The sequence below is a fragment of the Thermobia domestica genome, chromosome 6 (genome assembly GCF_964235325.1).
Source record: "Thermobia domestica chromosome 6, izTheDome1.hap1.1, whole genome shotgun sequence".
Lineage (NCBI taxonomy): Eukaryota > Metazoa > Arthropoda > Insecta > Zygentoma > Lepismatidae > Thermobia > Thermobia domestica.
In genome coordinates this window covers 179892026-179907943 of record NC_137459.1, presented here as the reverse complement: position 1 = coordinate 179907943, position 15918 = coordinate 179892026, and the positions used below count along the sequence as shown (strand labels likewise).

Sequence of the window (15918 nt, the reverse complement as noted above, 5' to 3'; positions counted from 1 at the left end):
AAATGTAGCGAAGAACTTTAACAAAGATAGGGTTCTTACAACGATTATATTTATGCGAGGACTCAATCAGTCTCGTATATACTTCAAAAAGAAAATAACAATGATACATTTATAGAAGTCACAATGAATACCGATAGATTATTTCCAATGCCTTCAAACCGTTAACTATAGGCACGTAACAAAGAACTCGAGATCAGGATAATATATGGTACTCGCCTTGCTGGAGAAGATAAATAACCAATCCACGACCAAGATTTCAGATATTCTAAGTTTTTTTTTTTTTAATTTTAATTTTATTTCAACATAACGTAAAATTTATTGGATGTCTGTATCGAAGTCTCAGACAGCATAAAAGGATAAAAAAAAATACAAGTCCATATTTATATTCTTACGCAGAAGGGCACTAAGCCAAATATCACTTTCTTGAACGTTCTGTGCGTAACAAAAGAGTTTTTCGTGGTATGGTTTTACTTTTCTTTTCCGAGGGCGTTAAAATACAAGATTTGGCATCAATTCAAACGCGCCAACTTTTTCAGAAGAAACATCATAGATGGCATGAGAAGAACCTCTCTCAGCACGTATTTACTTTTTTTCTTTTCAACAGAGAATCTTTTTGCTGAGAGTCGCTTTGGCAATAATTCCGAGATTCTGCCTTAGTTTGTCTGTCTAGTTACAAATTGACTATAGTTTGATTTGTTCCCTCAATAAATAATTTGCAATGCATTTCTTCTGCCTTATTCAATTTAATATTTCTCCTTCTGTGGAAGTGGTTTAAATAATTTAAGTAATTCCTCACAGAATACAATAATCCGTCGTGCTATGAACTCCTAAGAATATTTTAGGAGCATTCTGCTTGCGTAAGTTGTGTACAGTGTTTTTCCGCAACATTTTTTCAGAGTGGGGATATATGGACAAGAAGTTGGCTGATGTATTCATTAAATATTACATCCCGTCATTTATCTGGTACATGAACAATATAGTCAATAATAATAATAATAATAATAATAATAATAATAATAATAATAATAATAATAATAATAATAATAATAATAATAATAATAATAATAATAGCTGTATTTTCTGTGCTGCAAACAGTTGTTAGATACATACAAGTTCCTACCATAGATTAGAAACAAAATAATGATACTGGTAATATATGATATAATGAAGTATAATATAATTGTCAACTAAGCACGTTAAAACTCTTGTCAGAAGATTAAAATATCATTGTTTCGACCTTGAAGCATTTTCATCCGTATTTGACTGTAGCTGGATATCACATTACTCAGGTTTACTTTGGAAGTTTATTTTGTAACTAGCTATCAAAGTATATAATACATGATAGTGGCAGCCAAATTTTTGATAGCTTATTAAGTAGTAAGTTGTGATTGATAGAGTCAAATGCCTTTCACATGCCATTGTCCATAATAACAATCTGTAAATTAATTTTATTAGCGCAAAATACTTGTAGTTGGTAAGATAATTAAGATTCCTTACAATCAACTACTTGTTACAATCTCCATTTATATTACAGTCATTTTCTAGCCTAGAATATCAATGTTCGTGAATAATTATTTCAAACTTTTTTTAGACAATGCATTTACTAAATTTATAAGCCGTAATATTTTCCTTATCATCTGATTTGTATGTCGGCACAATATATATTTATTTTGAACAGAATACTTTAATTCTAAACGCTGAATTTTACGATTTTATTTCAATAAAGTTTCAAATGCTGCGCAGGCTCACAAAGAAATGTGTGTTATTTATGGACAACATACATTGTCAAAAGCAACAATCGAAAAGTTTTTTTTTTTCAGTCGCTTTCGTCCTGGAAATGTTGATGTGCAAAATGCTCCTTGCAATGAGAGCATTTGGAAATAGCTGGTTACAAAGAAACAAACTCGATGTTTAGGTACCACACAATCTGACTCAAAAACATTTGCTCGATCGAAGTTCATAAACGAAACTCTACTGAAACGTAACGAACTTGAGTCATTTCTGAAGTATTTGATTACGAGTGATGGAAAATCGATAACCTACGGCAACAACATTCAAGAAAGATGATAGTCGAAGCAAGGAGAAGCTCTACAGTCTGTGGCAAAGCCCACATTGATACCCAGATAGGTTATGCTGTGCATTTGGTAGAATTGGAATGGAATGGCGCATCATGAGCCGCTGACGCCGAGCAAGACGATAGATGTGAATTTGTACTGTAGAAAATTATCGCGAGTGCACCTAGCAGTGCAAAAGAAAGAACCGGTACTTTTCAACAGAGAGGACGTCGTGTACCACACCGACAACGCCAGACTACATACATCTTTAACGACTCGTCAGAAATTGAGAGAACTTGACTAGGCTATTTTTATACATCCAACATATAGCCTGCATCTGACACCATCATACTATTATTTGCCCCGATCTCTGCAAAATTATGTAAATGGTGCTAAGTTAGTTTCAAAAGAGGCCTGTGCAAACTAAGTCTCTCACCTTCTTTTGACCAGAAACCATAGAAGTTCTATAGCAGCGGGGTTATAATGTTGGCCGAAAAATGACAGAACGTCGTCAACTGAAATGCTGCATATGCGATTTCAGATTTTCTTTTAATGGTCACAATAAATGTATTTTCAATTTTGACATCCAAAGACTCAATATTTTTTAGACAACCTAATAGTAATATTATAGTATAACAGTACATCAGATTGAAGAATATGACGAATGACTTTACATGAGAGCGCTCTCCACGCTTTTCTTTTAGTCATTATATATATATATATATATATATATATATATATATATATATATATATATATATATATATATATATATATATATGTGTGTGTGTGTGTGTGTGTGTGTGTGTGTATGTGTGTGTGTGTGTGTGTGTGTGTGTGTGCAAACATTATTTAATATTATATACAGGGTGGGCCCAAAAGTATGTATATACTCCTGCATTGAGCACGTATAACATTTTAGCCTATATGTTTATTTGCTTCTTCTGTTCCAAGCTTAAAATATAAGTAAAAAGGCATTAAGAACAAATAATGAAGAAACTAAGTCTGCTTGATGGATAAAAATAAAAAATGATTTAAAAAAAAAACAATGAGTTGATCAGTATGGGACTGTATACCTATTTTTGGGCAACATAGTATAGTCTGAGGCGTTCGTGCATGTAATTTACTAACAATCTTTCTGTTTGAGTTCTAAGTATGTGAGAGGCTGGGGAGAAAGACCAATTAGTCTCAGACACATTTCTTGAGGTCCTTGTGATAAAGATGTGGCTATTCTGAAGTTTGAACTGTACTCAATAAAATGATGGGATTAAAGTTACCAAATTTTGCATTAGGTTTTCATTTGATAACTAATAAAACTTTCATGAAATAAATACGTTTGAGGACATATTCAGTTGAGGAGATATTCAGATTCAAAATAATTAAGATTGTATTCAGTAGAGTTAAAAGTGTATCATATCTTCTCTGTTTCAGAAAAGGGGGAAAAAACTGGTCTCTAGGCGATAATGGATGTTGGCTATGAGATAACATCATTGTGAAATATTCCAGGAGGCTGCTACAAGCGACGATCTACTTCAGTATTTTTTTTTTCATACAGCTATTGTGTTGGTTAGTTATCATCCAATTAAAGTAGAATGAACTTCCTGCTTTCTTTATCATGTTCTTGGATAGATGGAAAACGGAAAGGTAAATATTTGCTCCCATGAACGTTATCAGTCAGAAGCAGCGGAATGTCCTACAGGCGAGAAGAATGTTCTTCACGTCCCTTCTCGTTACAGACCTCGCATTCGCTAGTGGATGAAGAATCCGTAGAAGGAAGATTACAACTAGAATATTGGTAGATAAGTTTTATATATATATATATATATATATATATATATATATATATATATATATATATATATATATGGAGAGAGAGAGAGAGTTTTTCAACTTGAAATATATATATCTGGAGAAACAAGCTTAGAAAGTTAGATGTAAAAGTATAATTTGGAGGGGATAAATTAACCCCCTTCACCTCGTGAGGATGAGGCGAGGATAACTTGAGAAGCCTAAATGGGACCCTCATTTTTTTTATTGCAGATTCGGAATCCAAGGGGGAAATAATAAGTAAATTTATACAAAATATTTTTTTCACAATTCGTGATAGATGACGCTGTCATTAGTGAAAAGTAGTATTACTGAGGTTCTAACACTGTCTCGAACGTTTTCTTGTGATAGGTCTCCTGGAAGATTGTATTATATTCGATGTGAATTAAATAATTCAAATGTTGCAGTGTAATTAGGTACAGCGTGCAGTAGTAATTATAGTTGGCTACCAAACATTTTATTACCTGCATCGCTCTGTAATCATGAAAGTAGGAAAAAATAGTGCAAAAACAACAAATGAACGCAATTCAAAACAAATGAAGCAACTATACGAATGTAGTAAAAAAATATATATATCCAATTGGATATAATGTCGGTAGTACCCAAAATGTTAGATAAAATCCACTTCGAAAGTAATAGAAAATAAGGGAAATAGTCCAATGTGCATGCATATCAGATTGCCTCTAAGGCATCGTAGACGTGGAACACAGACAGATGCAGCCCAGAAAATACTTGGTAGCCAACTACCATTGCCACCTCTCGCTTCAACTCATTGCGCTGCAACATTTGAATTATCTTGAATTCAAATCGAATGCAGAGCGATCTTCCATGCCACTTATCACGAGAAAATGTTTAAAACAAAAGAATGTATTGTTTATCACAGATTTATTCTGCAATTGAACGTGGCGGCTCCAAGTTAAACGGAGAAAATGAAACTTATTTCCGAACGTCTTTTTTCCAGTTCACGCGAAAGTTAGAAAATATGACATACCATTATGCTCGCTCGATCCTCACAGTTATACTTTGAAGTAATAGCTTTAGGCAAAAACCACTTACCATCCCATATAAAATGAAAAGCATTTGAGCTGGATATCATTGATCATAGCAGAAACACGGATCAGCTGACATGTCCCTTTTTCCTTAAATTTTGACTCCAATGACATCGGTAATTTCACCGCCCAGCTTAGCGCGCAAAAACTAGAGATTCGACACTAGTAATATTGGTAATTTCGAGCATGTTATTTTTCACGCCCACCAACATCCCATAATGATAAGGGCTGAAGTTGGGCTTGAACAGTGTCAGGGGTGTTACTATTCATCTCAAATGCCCCGAAAACTGGGTATTCGGCACTAGCATTTTCGATTATTTTTATATGCTACACCTTCTCACACCCTAAGGGCGTCTTACTCACACAGTATTTGTTTTTCAGATTGCAAGCGATATGTGCATTTTTTTTAAATGAGTTTACATAGCGAGTTTCATCTTCCTAGCACGGAAAATTCGTGATTTTTTAAACATAAATTATAAACCACCTCTTCGATGTTCAAGCCTTCTCCTCCATACTTAGGACAAGAACCGAGCAGTTGATATAGCGTACAGTCTCATACAAACTATGGTCTCTTCGATAAAATAACTTTGAAGTATACGAAGTCAACGGTATAGATTTGTATATCGGGCAAACACATACAAACAAATATTCATTTTTATATATAATGTTTAGTCAACTGAAAACTGCATTCTGTAATTGTTGAGTGCATTTTGATGTGTGTGTATGTGTGTGTGTGGTTCGAAGAACAAAACATAGCTGCATAAATTAACTTTATAACGACCTAAACAAGCCACAACTTCCTGCTAAAACGTCACCATCTGGCCTACAAGCAACAACTGGCGAAAAAGAAAAACGACACAAAGCTATTTTTAAAGCAATAACTCACTGTGTTCAGTGAAATCTTAATGTTGGAGGGAAGTCTTCATACTTTGTAGCCGATCCGAGAAAACTTTACAATGTAACATTTTGGTTTCCTAAATTTAGCAAACATATCTTTCAAAGCGCTCTTAAATATACGTATTTCACCCTACTAAGTGCATTAGAATAAACATTTTACACACACATATCGTATATGTGTAACTGAGTTGTTAGGTGGAATGTGTTGTGATAGAATCACAGAATATATAGGTTGTTCAATTTTAGAAATGCACCTGCACATGACAGAGCTTGTTTGTTATGTGCCATTGTAAATAAAAAAAATGAAAATGAAGTCTTTGAGTTTTACGTCCCACGGATATGCCGGCTAGGCTAAAGGGGACGGTGATGATGAGAAATGAATGAAATGGTGGAATTAAGAAAGTCGGAGAAAATGGGACCCCGAAGAAACCCATGCACACGGTGTTTGTCCACCAAAATGTTCACCTGGCGCGAGCAGGGATCGAAGCAAGGACCCCATGCAACAAAGGTGAACGCTCTACCACATTTTTTTTAAAGTTAACTGACTCACCGAACGTGTCTCAGTAACTTACTTGAACTACGTATTACTAATTTTACTTGCTTTACTCGTTTAACTTGCTTTTACCAATTACCTAGAACGACAGGGACATGATGACAGATATATATATATATATATGCCATGCAAACATCGGCAGAAGAACATTGTTTTTTATACTCTGTGATATCAAATGTTAACAGTGTTATCAAACCAACATATATTGAATGGTTTGCAGTATCAAATTACTGTAAAAGACAATGGGATCTTTATGTCTCGTCCTTTCCTGCCCACTGAGCCGGGCATCTCTTTCCTGCTCCTGTTGTGAGATAAATAGTGTGACTAAGCTCGTGGGCCTTGTCTGGCACAACACGTGCTAAGTTAGTATTTTATAATCTTGGCTGGAGCTACCTACAACACCTATCTAAACTAAGTGCTTCTTACCTATATAACCCCATTTACCTTGTGCGGTGCATGCCCTCTGGGATCATGTCTAAGCTACAGGGATTAGTTCAAGGTCCCTCTCTCAAACCATTTTCAGATACCAAACAAGATCCTCGGACCATTCGACGTACCTGATGGCTCTCGAAAGGTAGTATAGAGTCTGCTGACACCCATCTCGCTCTCTTGTCTATATCCTATAGACGGAAAAATCGGAACCGATGCAGGCCAACATTTGGTATTCTAACCTCATGAGACCTGACAAAATTAAAAATTGTCGCATCAAATTCCGAATGTCCTTTTAGAAGTTCTTTTTCTATTACTGCCTTGAGCCTGACATAAAAAAAATGTAGTAACAGGTTACTAATGTCCTTTTGGTAGATAATATATATATATATATATATATATATATATATATATATATATATATATATATATATATATATATATATATATATATATCGATCCTTGTAAATATTTAACAGAAATTTCACATAGATGGCAACAGTTGTTGTGTTGGTGTATGTTCTGTTTGACCAGTTCACAGTTAGCTCAGAGTGACATATGTCATTGAAAACGCTGCAAATCCAACATGGCTTCACCAAAGAAGAAAAGCACATTCATTGGCAGAGCTTGGTAAGCAAGGAAATTTCTTTATAATTATTACAAAACATGTTAACATGTAGCTATAGAATATTCAAGATCATTACAAATTTATTAGTTAACAAATTATACTTCTTGACGTTGAGTTATTTCCTGTTACATTTAGAGGATGATATGGACGAAGACGTGGATCATTTACTTTTCTCAGATATCGCAAATATACGGGGTGAGGCATAAGTCGGTTAACGCTCCTGTAGCACATGAATGGCTTGGTGTTCACACTTGGTTCATGGTATATGTTGTTCGGGTGGGTAATGGACCATATTGCACGATATGGTTGTCATGGCGGCCACCCTGAAAGCCGCTATTTTGGATCCAACTTTGCATTTTTAAATGGGAAGAGGACATATGGGATATCATTTGACACGAGCTCTATCTCAGGGAAACAGTGATGCAGGCCATTTTCCCCTACCATTATTGGTTAAGAAATTATTGCGTCACAAAGGGTGAAAATTTAGTATTACAACATGTTTTTTCTCTTTTGTTCCTGGTTGTGGAAGATGTCGCCAACAATCCCAGAACGAATCGAGATCGTGGAGAAGAGTGGTGGACGATCTGCCTGGGTGATTGCGGCTGAGCTTAATGCATCCCTCCCAGAGAGGTAGGACATCTTACACGTTGCAGTGTTCAAGTTGTTGAAGAAGTTCCATGAGACGAGCTCGGTGCAGGACAAATATCGATCTGGACCCCCAAGAACCGCTGCTGCCGACGAAAAGCTGACAGAATTGCTGACTGCTGTTGTGAAACGCCCAAACCACAGTTCTCCTCGTGTGGCATCCATAACAGGAATCAGTCGACGATAGTGATACAGGCTGCGTGTGAACAAGTGACACCCATACAAGCTTCAACTCTAGCAGCGGTTAACAGAGGGTGATCCAGACTATTTTACAGTTTGTAGTTTGCTGAGTGGGCAACAGAAAGGTGTGTGGAGGATCCTATGTTCCCACAATACGTACTTTTCAGTGATGAGGCATTATTTTTCGCCCACGGAGAAGTTAATAAACAAAATCACAGATACAAACCCAGAGTGACATAAACCTAGATTAGAGCCAAAACAACAGAGAGGTGGATGGGGAAAGGGTGATGGTGTGGTGTGGAATCTGGGGGACGCTCATTATTGGACCGTACTTTATCCACGGCACTCTCATTGGTGAGGAACATCGTGATCTGCTCGAGGATGATGTGTTCCTTGCTCTCTTGAATGAGGACGGTGATTCCCCATTCTTTTCTCAACAAGACCGGGCTCCACCTCACTATGCGTTATATTCACGCCAATGGCAAGATAAACAATTTCCGGGACATTGGATAGAGCGACGGGGACCGATAGAGTGGCCACCACGATCCCCAGATCTTACACCGCTTGACTTCTTCCTCTGGTGCCATCTGAAAAACCTGGTTTATCAAGAAACCATTCGTGATATCCACCATCTGAAGCAGCGAATTCTGCAATGTTGTGAAACCGTCAACACGGACGTGCTATTGCGAGTCCATGCGGATTGGCAGAGGTGCCTTGCAGTGTGTATTGCTCAAGAAAGACAGCACATAGAGAACATGCTGTAATGCCAACTGGACTGCACCACTGTTTCCCTGAAGTCTAGCTCGTATCAAATGATATCCCACATGCCCCCTTCCTATTTAAAAATCCACGGTGAATCCAAGATGACTGATTTTCCAAAACGGCCGCCATGGCAACTATGTAGTGCAGTATGGTGCATTACCCACCCGAACAACATATGCCATGAACTAAGTGCGAACGCCAAGCCGTTCGTGTGCTACAGGGGCGTTAACCGACTTATGCCTCATTATCTGTTGGAAAATTAGAGTGACGATTCGGTGACGTGCAGTTTCTCACGGTGCAATTTCACACGGTGCTCATTATCGAGCAATTTCACACGGTTCTGTTTATTGGATTAATCACTCTGCAGGTGTCGTGCATTTTCACACTGTCTACCTTTGAATCACTTGATTCATCCTGAAATCACATTCACTATAGGAGGAGGGAGGGCACATAACTAATGTCAACTAAGTAAGAACAGAGAAAGATCAAACACAAGTTAAAATAAATACGGACAATGTCATTAATAGTACAGAAGGAGAGCTTAGAAAATGTTCCATTTTAAAAACAAAATAATAAAGAAAATAACTAGAAAATTAAAATAACTAGGAACAAGACAGAACAAAGGATAAGCAAACAAAAGTTATAGCAAAGAAGGAGAGAAAATAATAACATAAACAATATGGAGTTGAAATAAATAAGCAAAATAATAACAAAAACTCGCTCAGTTGTTTTCTTATTTGAACCGAGCAGAGCCGGTTGACTTTACTACCCCGGTTGAGTTTCTGCTTGGGCTCAACAATTCGACCATGCAGATCTCTGCTTTGATGGTAAGAACTACAGTATATACTTATATTGGTGCTCACGACATTTCAGGCTGTCCCGTTATAAAAATCTATTGTCGTCTCGTTGTCGCGACTAGACCTGATGCGAGCAGGGTCCTCTCTCGTGAACAACGTTGAAAGTATTCTACACTACTGCTTCAAATCAAATGGTTTCACTTTCCAGTCTAATCAGGTTATGATTTCGAAACGAGTTAAAACGAGTTAAGCGAGCGAACTATTTATCAAACTCGACTCGAGAATATTACCTTTGACTCGACTCAAAACTCCACTTGAATTCGAGTCGAGTTTTAGCTCGGCTCGTGCACATTCTTAAGCTCAAGCATTTGCGTAAAGTCCACGCCATTTCCTAGTTTCTCCAGGACTAATTGCAATCTGTGGTCAAGATGGACGTAAGTTGATTTTCTACGCTTCTCCGGATTGCAATTTTTAAGCCCTGTCTCGAAAAAAAAACATGGAAACTAGACGTCGCATCTGTTTTAGTACACTCGTAAGCTTCAAGATGCATGGCGTAATTTTAGATATGCTGCGGTTTAACTTATTGCGCCAACCCTCCGCTGGATCGTTTGTTCTGTGTCTTTGACCATTGCAGTTCTATATTTTTTGAATGTTTGGAATATCACTCCATTGTTCAATGAAATAATCGTTTAACTCTTCAATTTTCTGGCCAGATGGACAGTTCTGCATGACGACGAGGAAACCTTAATCGATCCTGCCTGATGATATTAATCCTAATTCGCTACACATACGAATATGATGACGTAATCTTTACTGTGGAAGTATCCTTCGACGAGACCTAAAAAGCTTCCACCAAATGTTGTTGTTAAAATGGTAATAGCAGCCAGAAACCTGTGAATTAGGAAACACTGCACGCAATTCATTCATTGATTGCAGCAAGCTCAAAATCTACTTTCAGCACTCGAGATTCGTTCTGGCCAAACCGCATTTTAAGAAATGTAAACAGTTCATTTTATGTTCGTTCTATTTTGTCTGGCATAAATGCATACGCGGCTGATATAAACAATATCTTATCATGTGTTGTTCCTGTATTTGTACGTATGGTGTACAATTGGGAAAAATACTTGAAGCTAGTATTAATTCAATTGCTCGTATGTATTTTAACTTGTGTTTGCTCCGTTTCGGTTCTTACTTAGTTGACATTTGTTTTGTCTTCCCACCTTGTATAGTGAAAGCTGTTTCAGGATGAATCACATGATTGACAGGTGGACTGTGTGAAAATGCACCACACCTGCAGAATGATTAATTCGATAAGCAAAACAGTGCGAAAATGATCGATAATGAACACCATGTGAAACTGCACCGTGCGAAATTGCACGGAATCGATGATTCAGATCAAGATCCAGATTTTGAACCTGATGCATCCTCAGGTGAATTTGACAACTCACAGCAACCAACAACATCAAAAATTGTAAAAAGGGATAGTTATTATTATTATTATTATTATTATTATTATTATTATTATTATTATTATTATTATCCGTCTTTCTTCCCTTATATAGGGTCACCGTTCCTCTTTTAAGCCCTTGTTGGACAATATTTCCCTTGTTATACCATTATCCTCGAAGTTCTTAACCATATCCATTCATTTCCTTCTTGATCTCCCTTTACCTCCCTTCCCATTCACTAACATTGACATCAATCTTTGGTCGCATAGTTGATTTTTTCATTATATGGCATACCATTGTAATCAGGGGCGTACGCAGGAATTTATTTCGTGGGGCCTAAAGCTTCTCAGGAGAGTCGAAATTCAATAACAGGACGTATTGTATTAAAATTTCAAAATTGCCCCTAAAATTAGGCAAACTTTATCTAAAAATTGGGATTTCGGGGGCGTGGTGTAACACAGGACCCACCTCCTGCGTGTGTGACTGACTGTAGTCTTCTTTCTTGGACCTTCTCAATATCTCTACAAATTTGATTGTTTCCCTTACTCTCTCATTTATATATCCATGAATTGTGAATCTGTAAATAAATATACCAATACATGTTACGAATTCAGAACCGTTCTGAAAAGAATGAAATAATTTTGAATTTCTTTTGCCAAAAGAACTTATTGATAACGGAAATCAAACAAAGGTCAGTCATATTTACAATGTGTTTTGCTTTGACTTGAAAAGCAGTTTGACCAAACTTATTTAATTTCTTTCAGACAGGTTTTAGTCATAATAATTATGTATTTGTTTTAATAATAATAATAATAATAATAATAATAATAATAATAATAATAATAATAATAATAATAATAATACATCTAACAATAATTCTATTTAAACATTTCAAGAGATAAGGCATAAATAAATTCACACTTCGCAAATAAATAAATGCAAAACGAAAGCTGTTATGAAGGAACAGTTTCAGCTTCTTGTTTTATGCTCGGTACCTGTCCCATTGTTTTATGTTCCGTGGGGTAGAAATTATGAGTGAACAAGGAAACACGGGGGAGAAAAAGAACAAGAAACAAGATCCATGCGAAACGAATATACAACTCTATCTCTCTCTCTCTCTCTCTGTGTGTGTGTGTATGTGTATGTTCCTTTCAAGACGATAAATATTAGTTCTCTGTCTTCCACGTATAACTGTTCAACATCTCTCCAGTCACGTCCTAGAATGAGAAACATCGATTAACTAATTGGTGTGTTCATTTCAGACATTATAACTCACTACAGCTGAAACACAACCCTGTGTCTAGTAGACACAGTGGCTGAGTAATACAACAATTACCTTATACACGAAAGGGACCCTAGTTACATTCCAAACCTTGCGAGTAGTTTACACCATTGTGTCGTGGGTTTTCTGAGAGTTTATTTTTACTTTCGTCTATTCTCTCTCAATCGCTCACTTTGATTTGTCACTGACATTTTTGTTTCTTTTGCACAAAATTCAGTACTAAGCTAAAAATTGAAACATGCCAAGCTGTTTAGTAGTATATGAAAAATGAAAATGAAATCTTTAAGTTTTATGTTCCAACGTTACACTGGCTACGTTAAAATAAACGGTGATTGAGAGAAATAAATGAAGTGATGAAATGAACAACGTGGGATGACACGGGAGAACCCCGAGAAAACCCCCACACACTTGGTTTGTCCCCACAAAGCTCACTTGGCACTAGTATATAAAATACAACATAACTTACTATTGTACGTGTTTGTATTTTTCTCTCGTTGTTTGTGAACAATGAATGAAGTTTACATGTGGCATTCACATTTTTCGTAGTATATTCCGTTCGGTCACGAATCTGAGTTTAAGTTGACAAGTTTGAGGTGCCATCTTCTGCAGGTTTTCTCGAGGTACTTCCGTTTGCTCCCCCATTTTCATTTCACCAATTCTTCCATAATCATCCATCTCCCTTAGCTTAACAGACATAATCGTGGGACGTTAAACTGAAAGATTTCATTTCATTTTATTTGATATGCCATCTGAGTGCGAATAAATTCGGTCGAAGATAGGACTAATAAGGCGGTCGGTCGGAGATCAGACTATCGGAAGTTAAAAGACACCATTCAGTCTACACTACGTAATCGCTTCTTTAACCCTTATCCGGGCAACCGGGGCCTCCCAGGCCCAGTAGCTTCATTTTTCTAAAATTTCTCAATAACCATACATATTTCGAAGACATAAAATACTGAATTCTTCTATCTTTCGTCGAAGTTAAAATCATGAACATATCGAGTTAGTAAAGCTAATGTTTTTTTTTTAATTTTATTTTATTTGAAAATCTTTTCCTGACGTAACCGGGCAACCGGGGCCTAGGAGGCCCCGTATAACTTTAATGAAATTACTGTCAAATATTAGATCAAATTGTCACATAATTATATATTGAACACGTGACTATTGTAACCTTTAGTCGGAACAGTATGCGGCAACAGACATTGAATTTTGAGTGTTCTGCACTTAAAATATATACTGAGCCTGACAGGCCCCGGTTGCCCGTTTACGTTACAAAAACGTCTGGACCGGATTTGCTATTCTGCTTGGCTTACAAAAGCGTGACACGAAGTTTCGCTACTTGACAAAAATATATACCGGTACATTCTAGACTAGTCTAAACAGTAAGTGACAATAGGCATTGATTTTGTGTATTCTGCACTTCAAATATATGCTGGGCCTCACAGGCCCCGGTTGCCCGTTTACGTTACAAAAATGTCTTGCCCGGATAAGGGTTAAACTAAACTAAACTAAAAAGAAGGGATTATTTAAAAAAAAAGAAAGAAAGAAAATAGATAATAAAGAAAATAAAAGAAAATAAGACTAATCATATCTCACATTTCAAATGAATAAGGACAAAATCAAAGGGGATTGAATATTTTACTTTATTTCAAAAGATTTTGTTGCGTACAAGTTCGGAGATAAGTGTCACATCTAATCATGGTTTTCCACATAAGTAAAGGTTATAATGCTGTTTACAGTAATTTGATAATTCAAACTTTTCCTAAGATATGGTAAACATTGTAAAAGTTTACAACACTGCTTGAAATTATGTATTGATGAAAACTTGTAATTACAAAAACTAAATGCTGATGGTAAAATTTTGTAAGAAGAAAGAAATCAGCAATCGCAATTTAAAGATTGTACCGTACCTTAAATGCGTCGTTTTGTACAGAATGGCAATCACTGAAGCAGTTTAAGATATCAAATTACTGAACTGAGATTACGATATTTACTTATATTCTAAACAATTCACGTGATTGGGGGTTATACTTAACTTAAAGATTTTTTTTTTTTTTTTTAATAAAGCTATTTGAGACAAGTACCATTCTTAAGATTTAGAATTGTGGCAAGCACACGGACAGATGGAAGAAACGTTAATAACAATAACTGGCCGTTTAATTGGCTATTGACTTGACTTGTAAAACGATTGCGTCAAGCTTGAATGGAACACTGAATGCAAGGTTGCCCCCATGTAACTTCGTTACTAGAATCAAACTTGCAGCATGCTTGCACGTTTTCCAGTCTAGCTGGATGCAAGCTTGGCCGACTTGCAAATCAAACTTACAGCAAGCAGTTTAAAAGTTGTCTCTGCTGCTAGGGAATGTTAGCTTTTCAAGTTAGTTAACAAAAGTGTGAGGTCCTTAAAATTGTGTTGAGATAGGAAATTATACCAGTAATGAGATTTCCGATTGCGAATATATATATATATATTCTTCATTGATTTTAGCAAATCTACGTAAAAGAACACACTGCATTTCTTCAGCGTTTAACAGATTTGCTCCATATCTTTTATCCTAATTCTTGTTTTAAGTAGCAATTAAACATCCCACCGAATAATGCTGTATGGCGCATTGTGGATTGTACTGAGTAACCAGTTACCAGAACATGACTCACGTATACTGAAAGGCTGGTTTCTCCATTGTTCAAATTATGGCACTAGTGAATTGGCAAACTCTGAGCAGACTATTGCTGTATATTGTTATATCCTACACGCACCTCATATTTGTCAACAAAGCTACGTACATCTTTACTGTTACTTCAAACAGGTAGACGACGGATATCATCTTCAACATGAGATCTGGAAAACGATGAATGTCACCACCACGCGAAGTTCTACGAGGATCCAGGAGGATAGAGTATATAAGTAGCCGCAACACCTTCGAAGGCATCAGTCTGCTCTAAGACTGGCACTTCACATACCTTCTCTTGGCTGCACTGGGCCTTGGGGATTTACCTTACTTATCTTGCCTCTGTCTCGACCTTTTGATTTTCTATAACTCTTTTGGTTGCATATGGGCCCTGAAAGACACTATACACCCACTTTTGACTGAGAGTAAGCCCTGTGGTTCTTCCAAACCTGTCCATTGACTGTAGCTGGTCCCTGGGACATCCCTAATCATCTACTACTAAATTGAGGAACTCCATTTTGTCTTCTGGACACCTTCAGAGATTGTACGTAACGTATTGTAACATAGTGAAGACTTATAATATCACGGTTGAGAGATAAAGTCCAATCCCGTGTAACATTATTAATCTACCAAATCTGTCTTAGCAGAGAATTTTTACAACATGCAAACATATTTAAGTTTTCTACGTTTTTCTCGGT

The 15918-nt window shown here is 36.5% G+C and overlaps 1 protein-coding gene across 1 annotated transcript; it reads left to right on the top strand.

Moving 5' to 3' along the window:
* Nucleotides 1-8549: 8549 nt before the first annotated feature.
* On the top strand, nt 8550-9026 carry LOC145687379 (uncharacterized). Its single transcript, XM_081760835.1, has one exon. It carries the CDS (start codon nt 8550-8552, stop codon nt 9024-9026), a length of 477 nt encoding a protein of 158 aa, XP_081616961.1.
* Nucleotides 9027-15918: the final 6892 nt, after the last annotated feature.